The sequence below is a fragment of the Epinephelus lanceolatus genome, chromosome 9 (genome assembly GCF_041903045.1).
Source record: "Epinephelus lanceolatus isolate andai-2023 chromosome 9, ASM4190304v1, whole genome shotgun sequence".
NCBI classification, from domain to species: Eukaryota; Metazoa; Chordata; class Actinopteri; order Perciformes; family Serranidae; genus Epinephelus; species Epinephelus lanceolatus.
This window is the reverse complement of record NC_135742.1, coordinates 4098730-4119725: the sequence shown is the minus strand read 5'-3', so window position 1 is coordinate 4119725 and position 20996 is coordinate 4098730. Positions and strand designations below refer to the sequence as shown.

The following is a 20996-nucleotide window of genomic DNA, read 5'->3' as shown; positions in this document are numbered from 1 at the left end:
AAGGGCCAAAAAGCCCCTTGAAAAAGAGACACAGGACCCTAAAAAAACAGAAGCTCAGGGCTGAAAAAGTTGCTGGAAGAGTAGTGATGTGTCCCTAAAAATCACCAATGTGTGAGGACTGAAAAGCTGCTGAGAGAGGAGCCACAGGTCCCTAAAAACACACATGCTAGGGGTTAAAAAGCTGTGGGAAAAACAGTGATGGGTCCCTAAAAATTACCCATGTTTGAGGGATAAAAAGCTGCTGAAAGAAGGGCCACAGGTCCTAAAAAAACACCCATGCTAGGGGCTGAAAGCTGCAGAAGTAACAGTGACAAATCCCTAAAAATCACCCATGTTTGAAGGCTGCACGGTCCCTTGAAAAAGAGACAGGACCCTAAAAAAAAAATGACGCTCAAGGCTGAAAAGCCACTGGAAAAGCGATGGGTCCCTAAAAATCACCCAGGTTTGGGGGCTGAGAAGCTGCTGAGAGAAGACCTCAGCAGTGATAGAAAGCTGCTGTCACTTCATCTCATTCATGAAATGGAAATGCGCGATTGCCGTAACCATGCATTTAATAAAGGATGCACTGATCAATCAGTCGCTGATCACAAACATCAGATCATCACTTTAAATACTTGGTCAAATTACAGACTCACATTTCTGCTCATTTAAATTCAACAACACATTTTTGTCTTTACTGAACAGAAGGGGCCTCGCTGCTCTTCAAGTGTCCTTGCTGATTATAATTTCAGCGTCAAACTTGGTAATTTCATTTCGCTGCTCTCTGAGCGGAGAGTCTGATTACTGGATCCATTCAGTACAGTCGACTCTTAACTGATGACGGCTCGCACATATTCATTTCAGGCAGAATGGATCTCATCATTTACAAGATTAAAAGTGTTGAATGCATCAGACAGAGGGTATAACATATTCTGCCTCCAGGAGGGCCTGTTAGTGTCCCACAATAACACACAAAAACGGACTCATCTGCGTGTGATTCAATGTCCTGCTGCCATAAAAGCAGCCGTTTATTCTACTTTTTACGGGGACCTCTTACGTTTCTCCTTATTTTCTGTCAAATATATAATGTTATAATGTCAGGTGCTCATAATGACGAGGCCATAGTTTCAAATTATGACATAAACGTATGTAAAAGTGATCCTTGAGAGCACAAACCTCAGGCTTCAGACCATCTGAACACTCTGTTTCCCACAGGTTTTTCTACTCCGAGTACAGTATGACGTCAGTGTACTGGACTTTATATGGTCATCTGCTCCAAGCACGCTACTGCCAGTATTCATATTAATATCATATTACACTGCTACAGTACATGAAGCTATATGCTAACGTCACTTGTTACTTCCTCCCAGATGTTGGATCATAATCATAACTTGTCCAGTTGTGTTTAGAAGCTTTTGCTGGTGATTATTTCTGGGTAAAAAGTGCCTTTATTCTCCAATACAGTCATCCCACAGCTGCAATGATGGTGCAGAGACACCGAGATGTGGAAGACCCGCCAATAGCGACCATTCAGAGCAGATTACGCATTTTTGGGAAGGGGGCTTAAAGAGACAGGTGCTAAATGCAGCAACTGAGACGGAGGGTGAATATGGGTATTCCAGCACAGACATTATGAGGAAAATAAAGTGTTCTTTGACCTTTAAAGGTTTAAAGTTTAAGGATGATTTAGTGGCATATAAAGGTGAGGACTGCAGATTGCAACCAGCTGAAACTTTACAAATCAGTGTTTTTATGATACTGCTTGCTGCAGATTGGCGAGTGTCTCTATCTAGAGCGAGTGTTTGTCTGTTCTGTGCTACTGTAGAAACATGGCATTGTAACATGGTGATCTCTATAGATGAGGACCCGCTGTCTACATAGATAGAAACGGCTCATTCTACGGTAACAAAAACATAAGGATTCTTATTTTCAGGTGATTATACACTAAAGAAAACACACTTATTAGATTATGTTCCATTTCTGCCAATACATCCCCCTCAATCCTACACTGGACCTTAAAAGCATGTAAACATGTTCTTGTAGAAACCTTAAATATGAGTATGAACCTGAAAATGAGCATAATAGGTCCTCTTTAACGTTTGTGGTGTCTCATCACCTCATGAGCCCTTGTTAGTGGAGAATACTAGAATACACCATTTTCACTGCCATTTAGATCCACCACATCAAACTTTATGATTCAAACTGAAACCAAACTTTAATCTTACCCATGAGATGCAGCCCTGGTGCCCCTAACAAATGTCCCTGATGACAGCAAATAGAGGAAAGAGTAAACTGCTGGTCCACCACGTGTTTTCCAATGAAACCCTGAGAGGAAGGCAATATCTCAAGAAGGCCTTGGGGGAGTTTCCCTTAAATTTGGCAGAAACGTCCACTTGACCTCAAGAATAAACTGATTAGAATTTGGTAGTCAAAGGTTACTGTGACCTTGAATTCATCTCATTTTTGTGTACGCAATATCTCAAGAAGGGTTTGGGGGAATTTCCCTTAAATCTGGCAAAAAAATCAACTTGGACTCAAGAATGAACTGATTAGAATTTCATAGTTGAAGGTCAAAGGTTACTGTGACCTTGAATCCATCTCATTCATGTGAACACAATGTCTCAGGAAGGCCTCGAGGGAGTTTACCTGAAATTTGGCACAAACGTCCACTCTGACTCAAGAATAAACTCATTAGAATGTGGTAGTCAGAGTTCAGAGGTTACTGTGACCTTGAATCCGTCTCATTTTTGTGTACGCAATATCTCAAGAAGGCCTTGGGGGAGTTTCCCTTAAATTTGGCACAAACATCCACTTGGACTCAAGAATAAACTGATTAGAATTTCATAGTCAAAGGTCAAAGGTTATTGTGACCTTGAATCCGTCTCATTCTCATCAACACAATGTCTCAGGAAGGCCTCGAGGGTGTTTACTTTAAATTTGGCACAAATGTCCACTTGACCTCAAGAATAAACTGATTAGAATTTCATAGTCGAAGGTCAAACGTTACTGTGACCTTGAATCCATCTCATTCTTGTGAACACAATGTCTCAGGAAAGGCCTTGAGGAAGTTTACTTTAAATTTGGCACAAACGTCCACTTGACTTCAAGAATAAACTGATTAGAATTTGGTAGTCAAAGGTTACTGTGACCTTGAATTCATCTCATTTTTGTGTACGCAATATTTCAAGAAGGGTTTGGGGGAATTTCCCTTAAATCTGGCAAAAAAAAATCAACTTGGACTCAAGAATGAACTGATTAGAATTTCATAGTTGAAGGTCAAAGGTTACTGTGACCTTGAATCCATCTCATTCTCGTGAACACAATGTCCCAGGAAGGCCTCGAGGGAGTTTACCTGAAATTTGGCACAAACGTCCACTCTGACTCAAGAATAAACTCATTAGAATGTGGTAGTCAGAGTTCAGAGGTTACTGTGACCTTGAATCCGTCTCATTTTTGTGTACGCAATATCTCAAGAAGGCCTTGGGGGAGTTTCCCTTAAATTTGGCACAAACATCCACTTGGACTCAAGAATGAACTGATTAGAATTTCATAGTCAAAAGTCAAAGGTTATTGTGACCTTGAATCCGTCTCATTCTCATCAACACAATGTCTCAGGAAGGCCTCGAGGGTGTTTACTTTAAATTTGGCACAAATGTCCACTTGACTTCAAGAATAAACTGATTAGAATTTGGTAGTCAAAGGTTACTGTGACCTTGAATTCATCTCATTTTTGTGTACGCAATATTTCAAGAAGGGTTTGGGGGAATTTCCCTTAAATCTGGCAAAAAAAATCAACTTGGACTCAAGAATGAACTGATTAGAATTTCATAGTCGAAGGTCAAAGGTTACTGTGACCTTGAATCCATCTCATTCTCGTGAACACAATGTCCCAGGAAGGCCTTGAGGGAGTTTACCTTAAATTTGGCACAAACGTCTACTTGGCTTCAAGAATAAACTGATTAGAATTTGGTAGTCAGAGTTCAGAGGTTACTGTGACCTTTAATCCGTCTCATTTTTGTGTACGCAATATCTCAAGAAGGCCTTAGAATTTCCCTTTAATTTGGCACAAACATCCACTTGGACTCAAGAATAAACTGATTAGAATTTGATAGTCGAAGGTCAAACATTACTGCGACCTTGAATCCATCTCATTCTTGTGAACACAATGTCTCAGGAAGGCCTTGGGGGAGTTTACCTTAAATTTGGCACAAATGTCTACTTGGACTCAAGAATGAACTGATTAGAATTTGGTAGTCAAATGGTAGTTTGGTAGAGTTCAGAGGTTACTGTGACCTTGAATCCATCTCATTTTTGTGTACGCAATATCTCAAGAAGGCCTTGGGGGAGTTTCCCCTAAATTTGGCACAAACATCCACATGGAAGAATGAACTGATTTTGGTGGTTGAAGGTCAAAGGTCAAGGTCACTCTGACCTAATAAAACACGTTTGTTGCCATAACTCAAGAATTCATACACTAATTCTGGTTTCTGGTTGAACCGCCAATTGGAACTACTCGGTTACTAGTGTTGTCACGATACCAACATTTTGGTATCGATACCGGTACCAACATGTATTTCGATACTTTTTGATACTTTTCCAAATAAAAAGAGAACACAAAAAATGTCAGTCTTTATAACATATTAAATGGCTAAATGTGTATGTAAAAGTTTGTTACTTCATAAAGATCATGCATGTGTGCATTTACAGCTCTGGAAAAAAAAATAATTAAGGGACCACTTCAAATTTATCGTTAATCAGCATGTCTACATGTATGGCAAAAAGTTTAAAAATCACTGTGAGAATATAAATATAAATAAAATAAAATAAAGTAAATAGGCTATTTAAACCAGAGAAAGTGGTAATGGCAATGCAGATTAAATTTTTTTCCAGAGCTACTTTTGTGGAGAGTGAAGGGGGCTGGCGTTGCTTGCTTTTAGCACTGAATGTGGCTTTTTTTTCATGGGTATATAAGTTATTACCTGTCGTTCTCTGAACTCCTTGTGCAGGTCTGGGTGCTTGTCCTTCAAGTGTTTTGCCAAGTTGGAAGTGTTTCTACCCTTGGCCACACATGTTTTGTAACACCGTTTGCACAGTGGTGCATCGGTGTTAATGGCTTCACCATGCTCATTTGTTTTCAAGCCGAAGTAATTCCATATAGCACTTAGCGCACCTGGTTTATCTACGAGTTGCGGCGTGGTGATGGTTGCAGCAGCTGCCATTCTCTCTCTGCTCCTGTCTCTCGCTCTCTTTCTCTCCTTTATCTCTCTCTGTTGCCAGACTCCTGCTCCGTTTGCTGCTCCACGAGCCCCGGCTTGCTCGCTTCGGCTCAAATTACAATGCGGTGATGTCACGCAGCGATGTAAAAAAAAAAAAAAAAAAAAAAAGGACCGGTCTCATCCAAGCGCTGTATAGTACCATTTTAAATGCATCAGTACCCCCAGTAACACTTTCCAGCGGTTACATATATGTTCGGTAAAGTTTGGACTTCATTATAAGTCCATTTGTCTGTGTTTTCTGCCATTTTGTTTTCGTTACGAGCTGTTACGTGTGTTGTGTGTTGTTTGTGGTTTACACGTCCCACTGGTAGACAGACCCAGAACACACTGGAGGGATTATATATCTCATCTGGCCTGGGAACACTGCGGGGTCCCCCAGGAGGAGCTGGAAAGTGTTACTGGGGAGAGGGATGTATGTGGCCTGCTGCCCCCACAGCCCGGGCACAGATAAGCGGATGAAAATGGATCGATGTGGCTTACAAGGCATTTTTTTTTTTTTTTTTAATGGCAGTTGGCTATGTTCAACCAATCAATATACACCTCAATGACACGTGGTTCCTCTTGTGTTGGAAGAATACCTAGTCTAAAATAGGAGCTAACAAAAGTCCCTCAAAATGGCATTATAAGAACTATGATCATTTCTAGTTTGTTTAATGCGCAACAAATAAGGGTGTTGTTGGAGCTATGGAAAAGTTCCTCCAGTCCAAAAACGCCTACTGGAACACAACCAGGACCAGAACAATACTCCTCCTGACTCTGTTTCATCCATCAGTGTGACGCTCTTTTCCAGCACCTTCACACAAGCTTTCAGAGTCTGAACTCTGAAACACCCTGACAGATGAGGCACACCCTCCCTTCTTAACCTCCTGTGTGGCAGTCCACAGGCACTGCCCTCGACCTCACAGAGCAGGAACCTCCACCAGGTCCTCCAGCTCTGCCTCCTCAGGACTTCCTCAACTCCTCAAACTGCCTAACTTTATTTCCAGTCAAGGTCAGCAGTTCAGCCTCTCCTTACTGAGTCATCTGACAATTTGCCAGAACCACTTTGAGGTCGACGATATTATCTGCACAAATCTGACTGCTGCATGGTTTCTCCACTCTGAGCCTTCCAGCCATAAACACACAGAACAGGCGATTTTAATCAGACTGATTTTAAAACTCACAGAGAAACTTCTTTTTCTTTTCCTGCTCCGCATCATTGTTAAACAAGATCCATTAGATTAAACCTGAATTTTCCTCCTAACATGAAACACATTCTGCACATGCTCACCTCTGTTTATATCTCTTTATAAACTCTGTATCTGCTGCCTCTAAATTTCACCACAGTTTTTATGGCCAGTAACCCCGGGTTCACAAACAATGTTAAACTCGCCTCGGGCTCAGACAACTGAGTGTAAATGCAAACATCATATGGAGCTTGGAGGTCGCGGTGAAGGACTGAACACTGACCTGGCAGCAGGATCCCTGAGGCGATGCACTCCATGACCCGACGCAGGGCCTCACCTGGACCCAGCGGCCGGTTACAGGTGGCGATGGCTTTTTCACAGATGAGCTCCAGAGGCTGCAGAGGGCGGACAGACAGAGGACGCTCAATACAGCATAAAGTAAATCAATTCCAGTCATGATTCTGGTCCTGGGAAACAAAGCTGACTGCTCATCCTTTACACACACACACACCAGGCAGAGAACGCTGTTTAACCACCCGGGACATAAACTTATAAAACTCCTGTTTCCCATTCTGTCTGAGTACACGGAGTGAACGCTGGAGTGTTTGTAAACTTCACAGTTTGTTGAACTTCATCTTCTGCTGAATGTGAGGACTTGACGTCCCATTCTGATTCTGTGTCCGTCACCTACCCATCCTTTGAGAGGCTGCCACCCAGCCAGTCTGTTGCACATGTCTCTGAAAATCCTCAAGATGATGACGCAAGACTTGAGATCTGTGACTCTGGCCTGAGGGGACACACAGACAGAGAGACAGACAGAACTTAGTGGCAGCACAAAGAGCATTTCAACAAGACGGCAGTCAGCAGAGCAGCACACAGCCATGACACGTTTCAGACTCAGAGAGCTCTGCGGTGCTTCAAGAGGCAGTTTCATGACCCCTGAAATCTGAATATGCTGCTGAGCCACTGAGAGAGACTGAATTTGATATTTAACTTGATAATGCTCTTTTTGTAATGAAAAGAAATGTGTGTGCGCTGGTAGAGACTGTTTTTAACTTCAGCCTCTGAGGGGAATAAACTGTGTGAGTGTTTAAAAATTATTGAATCCACAGCACTGAAATATTTTACTTTGAAAATCACGTATTGGTTCAGAATTTCACTTCCATTCCACTTCTGGCACTTTTTTATTCACTGCACTGTAAATGTGATGTTTCTACTGTTACTTGTTGACTCTTGAGTTTTTGTTTGTTACAATGTTGTTGATTTGTTTTATGTTGTTGTGTACTGAACATTTCTTTGATGTTTGTTGCTTCTTTTTAATGCTGCACCACAATAACCCTCCAGGAGCAATATAATGAACTGAATTGAATTATAGAGTTAAAGTGAATAGAATGAAGTTGAATTGAATTAAGCTGTATTGAACTAAACTGAATTAAGCTGAATAAAATAGTACTGGACTGAACTGAAATAAGATGAATTAAATTAAGTTGACTTGAATTATATTGATTTTAACTGAACAGAGTTGCACTGAATTAAGTTGAATTGGATTAAGTTGAACTGAACTGGAGCAGCACAGTGGTGTGGTGGTTACCACTGTCGCCCCTCTCTGCAGAGTCTGCATGTTCTCCCTGTGTCAGCGTGGGTTTCCTCCAGGTGCTCCAGCTTCCTCCCACAGTCCAAAGACATGCAGGTTAATTGGTGACTCTAAATTGTCCGTAGGTGTGAATGTGAGCGTGAATGGTTGTCTGTCTCTATGTGTCAGCCCTGTGATAGTCTGGTGACCTGTCCAGGGTGAACCCTGCCTCTCACCCAGTGTCAGTGGGATAGGCTCCACCCCCCGCAACCCTTTGTTACGAAAATGGATGAATGGATGAACTGACTTGAATCGAATTGACTTGAATGTTCATTGCCTCAAATCCCAAATTCAAGTTTCAGAATTTCAAAAAAAAAAATAGATTCAGGTTGCTCTGATTCAGTTGGTCAAATTTAGATAAAAACATTCAAAGGGCTACCCAAGACAGGAGAGGCTGTCAGGCCTGAATGAAATCGCACCGACCTCTGGCCTATCAAAACACGGTCTGTCCAACATGTGACACAAGAAAGTGGCTGGAAATTGAAACCCAAAGACGGCTGACAGGGAGAGCAACAGGGCTCCAATGAGAAGTCCAGTTCGTGCCGTTTGAGTACAATCTGACTGCAACTGATGTTCAATTTGAAATTTTTCAACTTGAATTTTTTGGTCTAAATTTGATCAACCAAACTCGAGCAACCCGAAAATACTGTTTTGAAATCCTGAGACTTGAATTTTTGGATTTGAGTTTGTAAACACTGAGAAAAGGAGGGAAAAAATCATCCTTTGAAACTGCAAATCAAGAAATTTTGTATTTTTATCTCAAAGAGGTGAAATCACAACAAATTAATTCAGATACATGGTTTAGAAGTAAAAAAAAATTACGGCTATAAACTGTGGTTTGTAAATTTCAATATCAAGTATTCAGTGGTTGCTAATTTAAATACTTTCATTTATTTCATAATAAACACTAGTCCATACCCATTGGTAGCTTTGTCACCTTCTACCTATGCCAGTCCTCAATGCCTATGTGCAGTTTCACATAGATTGACCACGTCAGTGAGTAGAAAAACGTGGGACAGACAGAATGACTGACTGACAGAATGACACACTGACAGTTTCTGTGATTATGTACAGCATACCATACCATGACTTAGTCATACCAAACATTAGAAAACACCAACATTGGTCCACAGGGGGAGCCACAGCGATCGGTCACATTTTAGCCATTTTGAAGCATTTTTCTGTTGTTATAGCGCCACCCAGTTGCCAATTAGAGTTCAATTTCTCCAGTCACCTTGAGGCGTCCTGTTCTACATATCTACCAAGTTTAGTAAAAATCCATATGGCGGTTAGGCCTAGATAAGAAATGAGCTCTCTAGCGCCCCCATTTTGTTTGATGGGGTCAATAATGGAGGGGTCCCCTCAGATTATGTGTGGTCATATGCCTACAAAGTTGCGTGGTGATGGGTGAAACCCTTGAGATGTTATACACCTTTATGTGATGAGCCACGCCCTCCGCAATATTCATTGCCTTATAGAAGCTCAGTTTTAGTAAGTTTTCCAACTTTTGCCAAGAGGGAACTTTAGATATTGGTCCCTAGATTATGTTCACCCAGTTTCATGCAGATCGCTCAAACTTCCTTGGAAGAGATCCATTTGAAGTGTTTTTCAAAAAATTCAAAATGGCGGAAAATCTATATAAGCGGAAGTTATGGGTTCTTGAGGCAAATGTGTTCCTCATGAGGAGAGGCATCTCTGTGCAAAGTTTCATGTCTCTACGACATACGGGGCATGAGATATGCCCATTCAAAGTTTGACATTTCAGTCGGTTGCTATAGCGCCCCCCTTTGGCCAATTGATGTAATATTGCTTCATTGGCATCCTCCCATGACCCTCTACCACTGTGCCAAATTTCACATGGATTGACCAAGTCAGCTGAGACAGCTGAAGTCAAAGTCTTTCTGTTGAGAATAAAATACTGGTATGAAGCCTAGAATTCAGAATATTTCGCTAAAGACAACAGGCCTCATTCATTACTATGTGCATCGAAATGTTCTTACTCTGTGTATAAAATAAGTGCACTACAAACTCACTGGTGGCTTCACGACACGTGTTGTTGTTTTTAATAAACTTATGAACTAGAATCCTGACATGAATATTCATACATGATAAAATATATTAAGGAGAGAACCTTTTTCTTTTAGTTAACTTCTCTCAATCCTTGTTTCTACATTTGAACATTCTTGAAAGTCTCCTCTTAATCTGAATCACGTTGAGTCGCTCTGGATGTTTTATTTTTCATATATTCTGTGGTTTTGTGTCAGAACTACATTCCTGCTGCACAGTGCAGTATGAGATGTATATATAAATGCCCTCCTTGTTAAGGCCTCTGCCTCCTGCACTCAGCTGTGAAATACTCTAAGTAGATTTCTGTGTTCGGGACATTTATTGTAGCTCTACTCTCCCTCTATGCTTTGCCTCAGTATAGTGACAACAGACACTTCTGAAGCCAGGATGGTGCTCTTATACGGTCGACCTCATGTGACAAATGTTTCACTGGACATCTCTGTGACTTAGTGACGTGAATGTGCATGGACTAACAAACCCTGTCGAAATCTCTGGTATCCAAGATGCAATGATTTCACCAAGTTTTGTCCTTTATGTGCCTCATAACCCTTGTCTCAAGGTTTCCTCAAAACTAAAAGGAAAGGCCTGAAGAATATGAGGAGAAGAGTGACTGAAGACTATGACATTAGCATCAAAAACAAATTACGCTGGTGATTATTGACACTCCAATTTGCACAGAATGACTATTCCCAACAATAAAGTGTGTAATTCAATCCAGGTGCTTTCATTTAAACCTCACAGACATGTTGGATGAGATGAACGCCACTAATCGTATCTGCAGTTATTACATCGCTGAAGGTCCTCGGGTTGTATTAGTCCCGTCTGAGTGTGATGAAACTGAATCCTGCTCGCACTGCTTCACCTTCACTCCACAGTGAAGCCCTTCACTCTGATATTATTTGGCATCCAGCTCTCCTTCCCTGAGGGAAGCTGCTCGCTGCTTCACCTGACCCTTGGCTTTCGTCTGCCTCCTCAGCGGTGGAAGAACTCTCAGTTCAGTCAGGACGAGTTGCAGCTCCTCTCAAACCTGATTTGGTTTGAATCTCGTCATGACCTTCGGAGTTTCATCCCGCTCTGCCATGTTCTTCGTCCAATATTCAAATGGTTAACATTTCCACACTGTCTCTTCTCTCCCTAATACTTCTTCACTATTCATATTTAATCTACAAACATTCATTATGCTCTGACATGACGGTTGATATGGTTGTGACGTTTGCACACCTGACTGCTGGATACTTGACAAATTCATCCATCTGAATGTAGCTCAAATTTTAACCAAAGCTGCCCAAAAATCTGCAAATCTAAATTCTAATTAATGATCCTTTCCATCCACTACTGCAAATATTAGAAGTCGAGCACATTAAGGTGAACAGTCGGGTGCCATTAAACCACTGCAGAAGGAGAGGCCGCAGCAAGAAGAAATAATTAAAAGAACACTGATGTGGATGCATCATGGACAAACAATTCTGTTTCATGAATTAATGTGAAGATCGTTGTGTCTCCTTATTGATCACATTTCGTCTGCTGCAATCTTCAATTACCTTTTTAGTCACGTTTCACATACGATCATGTACGTAGCATTTGCTTTTATTGTTAAAACCAACTTAGTCATGTGTCTGGCGGCTGTGGCTCAGGAGACAGAGCGCTAATTGGAAGATCAGTGGATCCCCGGCTCCTTCTGTCCGCATTATGAAGTATCTTTGGGCAAGATACTGAACCTCAAATTGCTCCTGATCACTGTGCCATTGGTGTGTGAATGTCTATAAAAACAGAGCAGCAAGTGGCGCCTTGTATGGTAGCCTCGGTGACAAGTGTGTGAATGTGTGTGTGAATGTGACGCAAAGTCTAAAAGCACTTTGAATAGTCGGGAAACTAGAGAGTCGCTGTACAGGTGCAAATCCATCTACCTTTCCATTTAGCGTGTGCGGCTAAAAAAGTGTTTTGTGAAATGCATTTCAGAGAATTTGGCAGCACAGTGGCGCAGCGGTTAGCATTGTTGCCTCATGGCAATGGCTCCAGCCCCCCCGCGACCCCCAACTGGATGAGCGGTTATGGAAAATAAATGAATGAATGAATTTTGGAAAACTTATAATTGATACCTGGGTTATCCCTCAGTTTCCAGTCCAGGAACTGTTATGTGTCTGTACCATGCAGAGATTGTACAGAGGTGGTTGAAGTGGATGGTGGGTAGGGTTGGGTACCGTTCATAATTGAACTGATACGGTACCGGTATCTGGAATTCAGTACCGGTACCAAAGGGTACCTTATTTCAGTACTTTTTAAAGTCTAAACTTCTCAGTTTCAACATTTTATTAAGAACATTTAGGAACAGTGCTGCACGTTAACTTTTGTCTGCACATTTTTTTTGTCGCCATTGTTGCTGAGTCTGAGGTGCGAGTCATGCGCTTTTGCTCCGCCTCCACCTCAGGTACCGAAATTTGGCACAGATTCATTTTAAATGAATCGGTACTTGGTAGTACCGATGTGAATCGGTACTACCAAGTACAAAAAGTACCGAGTTTCGGTACCCAACCCTAATGATGGGTGTATTTTCAAAATGGAGGTTCACATCCTAAATATCATTTGTCCAACAATCCCCTTCAAATTAAACCACACCCACTTCTGCCTGACAAAAGCTGTCTGCCAGACATCAGGCCCAATGATTGGCTGCCAACCTTCTGCTGAGGCATGCAGCAAGTCAGCTGCTGGCTCACAGTGGCGCCTATAGCTGGACACCCTGTGAAACGGCACGGCTTGAATTCATCAGTAGTTCTGAACAACAAAACAGTTTCCAAAAAAAACACTGAGAAACTCTCATCTCTCTCCTTAGAGGCAGGATGTTGGGTTTTAATGTCCCTCCACCTCCTTCATCTATCTACGTGTCTTGTTTCCATGTGTATGTGTTTATTTATGTTGCTGGTTGAATTCGAGTTGCCACAGCTGTTGAGGGGAGACTCTGCCGATTATCAACCAGCTCTGTCATCTCAGTGTGAAGCTCCTGCAGATGAGCGGGGGAGCTGGGGCCCCATGGTGGCACAGGAGGAAGCCAAACACTGTTCATATGCACACACTGCCATCACAGTGATGACAAAGCTGGCTGATAATCAGCAAAGTTTCCCTATAACGACCTATACTGCTTTTTTCCAAGCTGATGCAGTTGTCATATTTGGCAGAGACAGACCCTCAGTGGCTGTGCAACTTGAGTTCAGCCTGCGCAAATCCAAGTGCCGGAGTCTGATCCCAGACCACCCCTTCCCAGATCGGCTAAATTTCTGGCTTTGTAGTCTGTGAGCGGTGGGGAGTGAAGCGGAGAGACTGCAGGGTTGAGCTTGCTAGCAAGCTAGCGGCAGTGTTTTTTAAATGGTGCTGGTTAGCAATAGTCTGACAGCCAATCATGACGTCTGACAGCCTGCTTTCATCATGCAAAAGTGGGCGTGGTTTTATCTTAAGTGGGTTGACAAAAAGGATTGATGCTTTCAGTGTATTAAAACACTTTGGTTCCACTCTGGGAAAGTAGGGCTGACGCGGTGAAGGAATTCCCTCTGCAGTGATTAAGGGTGGTTCAACAGTGCGCTTTGCGGTACTACCGCCATTTTTTTTTTTTTTTTTACAAATGTATTTATCCTGATTTTAGTGCTTTGTAAATAAGCTTTAATGTCAGGCTATTTTCAGGCATACTGTTGCTCTTTAAAGGACAAATGTGACAGTTTTAAAACAAATAAAAACCCTATGAGCCACTGTTAAATGAAAAACATAGCAGAGCAATGAGGCGCAATAAGGGACGCAGCATACAAAGGTAAAAATGTCGAAACAAGGAGGACCTGCTCTGGATAAAGGGAGGTCTGATGCATGCAGGGAGAGAGGACGGACTCGCTGGTCTTTGTGGGTTCAGTATTCATTTCTTAGCCATTATCATTGTTGTTCAGTTATGTGATGGTTGTTTTTTCTGTGAGGTTAAATGCCCCACCCCTCCTTCACTGTGATTGGACAGCTAGGTAAGCAATAATAGTAATAATTGCCGGTTGCATTTTACCAACAGTTGAATAATTCTAAACGCTCTGCAGCCAAAAAAACAACAACCTTCAAACATGTAGTGCTCATCACAGAGTAGACGCTCAGCACCTTGTCATGCTGAGATGTAAGTACGTGGTGCAAACATAGCGATGAAGCATGAACATAGCGGTAGTGGCGGTTGCTTGCCATCTCCTGCAGTTGGCTTATCAACATCAAGGTTTTGTAATACTGCAGTTACCGTGACAGCCCTCAGGGGAAGATCATAGTTTTGGTTTAATATGAATAAACATACACGTCTTGTCTCCTCATCACAAAATCACAGTCTTTCCCAAACCTTAACAAAGTGCTCTGAGCGCCTGAACTTAAGCATGAAGTGGTTATTCATGCTTAAGCTGCAGCTGGTTGATATTGAAGGAAGGACAGAAGACAAATATTTTGCAGACATATTAGGGATGAACATTTACAGATATGTTTATTTTAGTCAGAAAAACTTGCGTCACAGGACTGACCATTTATAGGCATTAATGGTTATACAGAATTGGTGGGAAATGATCTGAGCAGCAGTGATGAGGAGTCTGCTGGAACAACTGTGACGCCTGTATGAAGCAGCTGCTGCCGATCAGCTGATACAGGAGCAGCTTCAGCTCTTCAGCCTGAGCTCTAAACCCCGGTCTTTATTATGTGACTGTGTTTCCTTCAAAACATATTCCCTGTTGCACTTCAAAGTATATCCAAATGTAATATTTGGAGACAGGGTTGAATATTGCGGCTGGCAGAGTGTAAAGACAGTGAGAGTGATTGTGTCATCAGCCCAGCTGTGCTCACCTGGAACCATTTGGCGTGTCGGAGCGAAGCCAGCGCAGCCTGGCACTTCTTCCTGTCCAGGACATCCTCCTCCTCCTCCTTCTCCTCCTGCCTCCCCTTGCTGTCGTTCTGATGGCCCTCCTCTGGAGAGACGGACAGGATGAGACAGGACAGACTGAGCGTGACCACGCTGACCTCCCGCGCTCGCACACAGACACACAGGCAGCAGGGTTGGACAGCTAATTATTAGGCAAACCCACTGATCTGACCGAATGAGCTAGGAGGGGGGGAAATTTGAGAGTTTCTGTGATTTTCTGGGAGAGGGGAGTTTCTCATGCACAAGGCAGGATCTTTCATAACATTGACAGGAGGAACTGGAGTAGACGTGAGCGCATGCGTCTTGCCGCCCGGCCGGAGTCTCACTCTAGATGCAGATCAGTGGCTGGAGGCGATGGAACACGCCAGATTAGTGTGTTATCAATTACGGCGCAGGACGAAAATGAGAGCATGGCAATGACTCGGGAGCAAAAAGCCAGATTAAAGATTAAAATAAGGCTTTGGAACAAAGAGACATTTGGCAGATTGAGAAATACTGGCTCAGGAATGCCTGAGATTGGGGAAAGGCAGGGAACCGTGCACATACATTAGCTATGCTACTTGAAGACAGAGTAAAACAGTCATCCTGCTTTAAAGAGGCAGCTTGCTCTGCAGTATTCTGGGGCGCCATGCTAGTATTTTCACTCTTGCGGGGTCGGTCAGATGTTTATGTTTGACTGAAACAGTCTCTCCACACCGGGTTCCTGTGGGGAGCACTCCTGCCATGACTGGAGGCCGAGCCATGGGAGAACGACAGCAGAAGAAGAGTGACAGCAGATGACAACGACAACATAAACATCTGAGAGTGAGAACGCCACCCTGGAAAGAAAGTGAAGGCTGTTTGTTCTCGGGAGCAGCTAAGGGGTGCCCACTGTGGGACAGTCAAGCAGACGGACAACAGGGGGAACAGACTGCAGACCACACGGCAGAGCTCAGTAGTGAGGGCTCACGGCCTATCAGTGAAACATTATCTTTATTCTTCAGCTCGCCAAATATTAGATGCTGATAAATGTCCCATCAGTCTGTAGTCAGCGCCATTATGGTTCAAAGATGTCTCCCAATGAGCAACAGCCAGCAGAGATTAAATCAGGGCTATTTTATGCGAGGCTGACAGTAATGCTGACACAGAGCAGGAAAAAAAAGCTCCAGCTCGTAGAGAGGAGGTTACACTGAAGTCTCTAATTCCAGATATACGCAGTATTCAAATTCCAATTCATCCGCCTGTGTGAGAGACATCAGCAGTAATGTGAGCACAGGAGCGATGTGTGTGGTGCAGCAGTCTGTTGCTGTAGAGACCGTAGTGAAAGCTGAACAGGATGGAAGAGGTGGAAGACAAACGAAGGAGCCGATGAGAGACACAGGCTTTGTCCCGTGTCACTCCTCCTCCATGACCAGAGACTGAGGACCTTCATGTTCTGCCCCTGGGACCTCTGGGTAATATAATGCACCACTCTGACTGCTGTGATTTGTCAAAGGTTGTTGGAAGAGTAAACTTTTTTAATCCGGCACTTTGCGCCACAGCCTCTCAGTTTTGCTTGCTTTGTGAACCTGGAGACCTCAAAACAAATGAAATTGGGAATTGAAGTGAAACCTGACAAAAAGCCTTTAAATGACTTTTCTCTCTTAAAAAATACTTTGTGGCAAAAACCTTGAGTCAAAGTAGATAAATGGTTTTCAGGGTCGTGTTCAGCGGCAGTAATGCTGCAGGGTCAGCGGACTGAAGCCACATAAGAAAATGTAAGTCATACCTTAAATTCTACACTGGACTTCTCAATAACATGAACATTTAAACTGTCAGCTTCAATAACACAAACAGCATTCTGCAACTGAGATCTATGGAGTCACAAGTGTGCCGCGAAATTACATAAAGACCTTTTCAACAGTAGATAATAATCATTACTTAAACTGTTAGATTATAAAAAAAAAAGCTGCATGTAAATATTTTTAATTTAACCCTTTGAAACCTGAGCAAACAGGGGAGGCAAGAAATGAGAAATGACCCAAAGAACTTGCAAGAAATGAGTGAAAAGAGAAAATTAAAAACAAGAAATTTGTAGGGGAAAAAAGAAAGAAATAAAAGGAAATGACCTGGAAAAATGCTTAAAAATTATAAAAAAATTCTGTCATAATTATGAAAAGTAATAGTAATTGTTGTTGTAGTTTTTCCCCAGCTTAAATTTTTTTCTAAATCTAATTATTTTTACAGTTTGTAGGTTTCTTATCAAGTTGCTCATTGCCATTATTCCTGTGTTTCTGACAGAAATCACACCGAGTTGCCCAGGGTTCAAAGTGGTGTCTAAGAACAGCACAAGAAAAGTGATGCTGCTTTTTAGTCAATAAAGTGTCAGGCATAGTGAAAAATACCAAATATCAAATTTTCAAAGCCAAGGACGCTTCTTCATTTTTGACCTAAAACTGAAAGGTATTGAATTTAAATTGTTATAGTTTTAATTTTCACATTTGAGAAGCTGGAATCAGCGAATTTTGGCCATTTTTCATTGGACAGGACAGATAAATAATTGTTGAGGGTTATTTTTCTCTTCGATTGACTAATCTAATAATTAATTGCGTCAGCAGATATGGAGACACGGCTGAGCAGCTGAGTATCCGCTCTTTGCTCAGGTGAGTGTTGGATTCAAAGGCAGCTTAAAAGTCAACACATTCTCACTCCAACTTCGTCACATATCAAAATCTGGTCACGGACTTTCCACGTGCAGCTACAACATGCAAGGTACCCTGGGTGTGTTGGTTGTTGACGTTCTGGGATGCCGTGTCAACTTCAGCCTGTTATATGCACTGCCTGTTTTCAAAATACACTTGTGTTTTCACAGGAAATGTACAGTTTGCATACAGTCTCTTTCAAAATAAAAGCACTACGCCGGTACAACACCACAAGTTTTTCCTTCAACACGTCGTCCCAGGTGAAAGTTGGTGTTTGTTGGACTCATCCACCACCACTCCTGCCCGCCCCACTTGGACTTTTGCCACCTTAACTTTCAATCTTGTCCCACTGTGTTTCACCTTGATGCTGCCAGCCGCTGCTAAACTATAACGGCAACTGGCCGCGTATCATGCCGACGTTAAAGGACGGCTTTTTTGCTCAGTGTCTGACGCCAGAAGTCACTCCCCAAGCGCACGATTTTGATGACTTCAGAGTAAGACCTGGTTGTGATACTATGTTAGGATTAACGTACCTTTAAATTCATTATTAATACTTAACTTCCAAAGAAACGCTCGCTTTGTCACTTTGCATATTGTGCATAAATGTGATGATAAATAATTGTTGCGGACTAATTTTTGACTATTAAATGAATCCATTAATTGTTGCAGCCATAATGTATTGATGTACTTACAGCTACTGTCTGTCGTGTCACATTCCATCTCACTAATTAATCTGTCACCTGCTTTGACATTTGGTTTCCATTTTCTGATTAGCTTTCACTTAGAGATGATTGTCTTTAATTTAAACAGGTGGTCGCAGAGCGCCACCTACAAACTAAATTAGATGCGACTCACAGCAGCAGCAGCAGCAGCAGGGCTCAGTCACTACACCCTGAATTACTGCGGTGGCATGCTTGAGACTCCATAGAGATAAAACATAACTAAGGAATAACATGTTTGGATAAACAATGGCGACGATTTTCCCGCTCTTTGGTTAATGACCAGTAATTTTTTATCATTCATGTGTTCATTTACTTCAGTGATTAGTTTGTCCAGTCGTGTGCAGATGAGCGGTGAAAGCTGTTTCCCAGAGGCACGCCATGAAGGAACCGTCACTCCCAGGTCCAGACCACATACAGATAAGGACAACCCCCACTAAATTCTCCCTGACATCATCAGCTTCGGGGAATTTTGATTAGTGACGTCAGATTAATTCAATTAACACCGTTTTTACAACATGAAATTATGGGATGTCATTCTGAGCCAATGCAAATTGATCACCAGAGAGGGGTCAGCCCCTGTAGTTAAAAGCACAGGTGTGGACATGGGCTGCTGGGTAATGTAGTCACTTTGTCCTTTTAGTCTATGTGCTCGGTGACAGACATGGACCAGAATTTCATGGTGACCCAGAGAGAAGTCCAGTCAGCAGAGGAAGGGGGAGGACGGGGGAGGTAAGAGGAGCATGTCTGAGGCAGAGAGTGAGTGGGTTGGTTTGATTTGGTTGTCGGGGAAGCCCCTTGTACCCGGGGTTTCCTGCTGCCGGGTGGGGGGAGGGGCGCCTCGTCAGCAGCGGGGGCCGCGGAGGAGTGTCAATCCACAGCGCGGCGACCTGCGGAGCTACGGCAACAAAACCAACAGTCAGTGAGCAGAGGCCAGCTACAGGAGGTACACTCTACAAACCAGGGGTCATCTCAGAGCCACAGGCAATCAGTCAGACTGGTTACTCACCTGGACAAACTCTCCTCCACAGGTGCCCTGAGGAACCTCATATATGATGAAATACTGGCATCAATTAAACCCCTAACAACTAATCTCTGTTCATTAAAACTACATATTCAGAAGTTTCTTCTATGAAAAAAAAAAAAAGCACAGATCTATAAATATATACAAACTGGTCGCCACCTCTATCTCCACCCTTCAGACTCTCGTCTGCCGATGAGCTTTTGTCTTATCTATGTTTTCAATGTTAGATAAACCTTTTTCTCGATTGTCAGCTTCGACACGTTCAAGTAACAGTGAAATTTAGTTTGCAAATTATGATGCAGGTACACCCTGCGAGTTGACAGGACTGGTTTTTAGGTTTGTGACATATGAAACCCTTTTAATTTTAATTTCACAGATAAGAAACAATAAATTGTGAAGACAATAAAGCCTCCACAAAAAAGCATTTTAAGTCTTGTGTGTGATTTATTCTGGCTTCATGAGCAGAGGAAATCTCTGCTTGTTGCTAGGCTTTTTTTTTTTTTTTATAAAATGCCATTAAATATTAAATATTGCTGTAGTAGAGGAAATGTCAGCTAGCCACTAGGCTATTTTTATACAATGTAAAATGCCATAGGCTTGTGCTAATAACGTTAGCATGTTGTATTTGTGGGGAAAATGTGTCCAGATAAAGACAAGTGTTTGTCTGTGAATGCTGCACCTTAAGCCTAGTTCACATGACACGATTTTCACCGTGATTCTGACGTCGCAGAGGATCTTGAGAGCCACCTTGGGTCGGAGGTGAGTCGGCAGATAGTCTGCCACGACGAGTCCTCAAGTGTGAACAGGCCTACGAGCAAGTTGCCCCCTCGTCTGTGACTGGAACTGGATATCTGGCTAGAAAAATGGAGAAGTGTGACACGACTGACAAAGAGCATCAGCCAATGAGAGGCGGGATACGTCCCACGTCAGCACGCAGGAGGACAGAAGAAATGTGAGGAAGCCGGCAAGTAGCAACAACAATGGCGGCATCCACAGGATCACAGGGAGCACGTTGTGTTTGGACCCAGACCCTGGAGGCAGATCTGATTCAACACTGGGAAGAATATTCATGCCTTTACCATGTGTCGTCTCCAAGTTAAAAAACATAGTTTGGTGACGTCACCGCGTTATCTGGGGCTCTGTCGGCGAGGGCTCAGTGGAGAAATCTTGTGGTGTGCACACACAGGTCGTAACGCAGTTGGCGAGACTCCCGATTACAGAAACACACGTCACCAGGTATGAACACTCAAAAGAGTACGTTAGTCTCCGCGACGCAAAATCGGGGTGAAAATCGTGTAATGTGAACTAGGCTTTATAGTGAAGCTGATTTGTGTACTGTGTCTGACATTGTTGCTATTAAGCCATGTTTAATGTGTGTTTAATGTGTGTTTCCAGTCCACTCAACTTTACAGGACTTCACAGAAGCCCCGCCCCTTTAGCTTCCATGTCAGACTCCAGCCTGCGTCTCCAGACTGAGGGTGTGCTGACTGACATCTACTGTATGTAATACACCATCTATGGATAAGCACCACAAACAACCCCACTACAAAAAAATCT

General features: G+C 42.7%; 1 protein-coding gene across 2 annotated transcripts in view; it reads right to left on the bottom strand.

Moving 5' to 3' along the window:
- Positions 1–20996, bottom strand: part of LOC117252484 (spermatid perinuclear RNA-binding protein-like) — a 150687-nt gene that overhangs the window by 47280 nt on the left and 82411 nt on the right. For both annotated transcript variants that reach the window (XM_033619443.2, XM_078171180.1), the window contains exons 6-8: positions 14961–15082; positions 7113–7208; positions 6705–6816 (exon numbers count right to left, since the gene is read on the bottom strand). In XM_033619443.2, coding sequence (XP_033475334.2) covers positions 6705–6816; positions 7113–7208; positions 14961–15082 — 330 coding nt within the window. The remainder of the gene's footprint in view (positions 1–6704; positions 6817–7112; positions 7209–14960; positions 15083–20996) is intronic.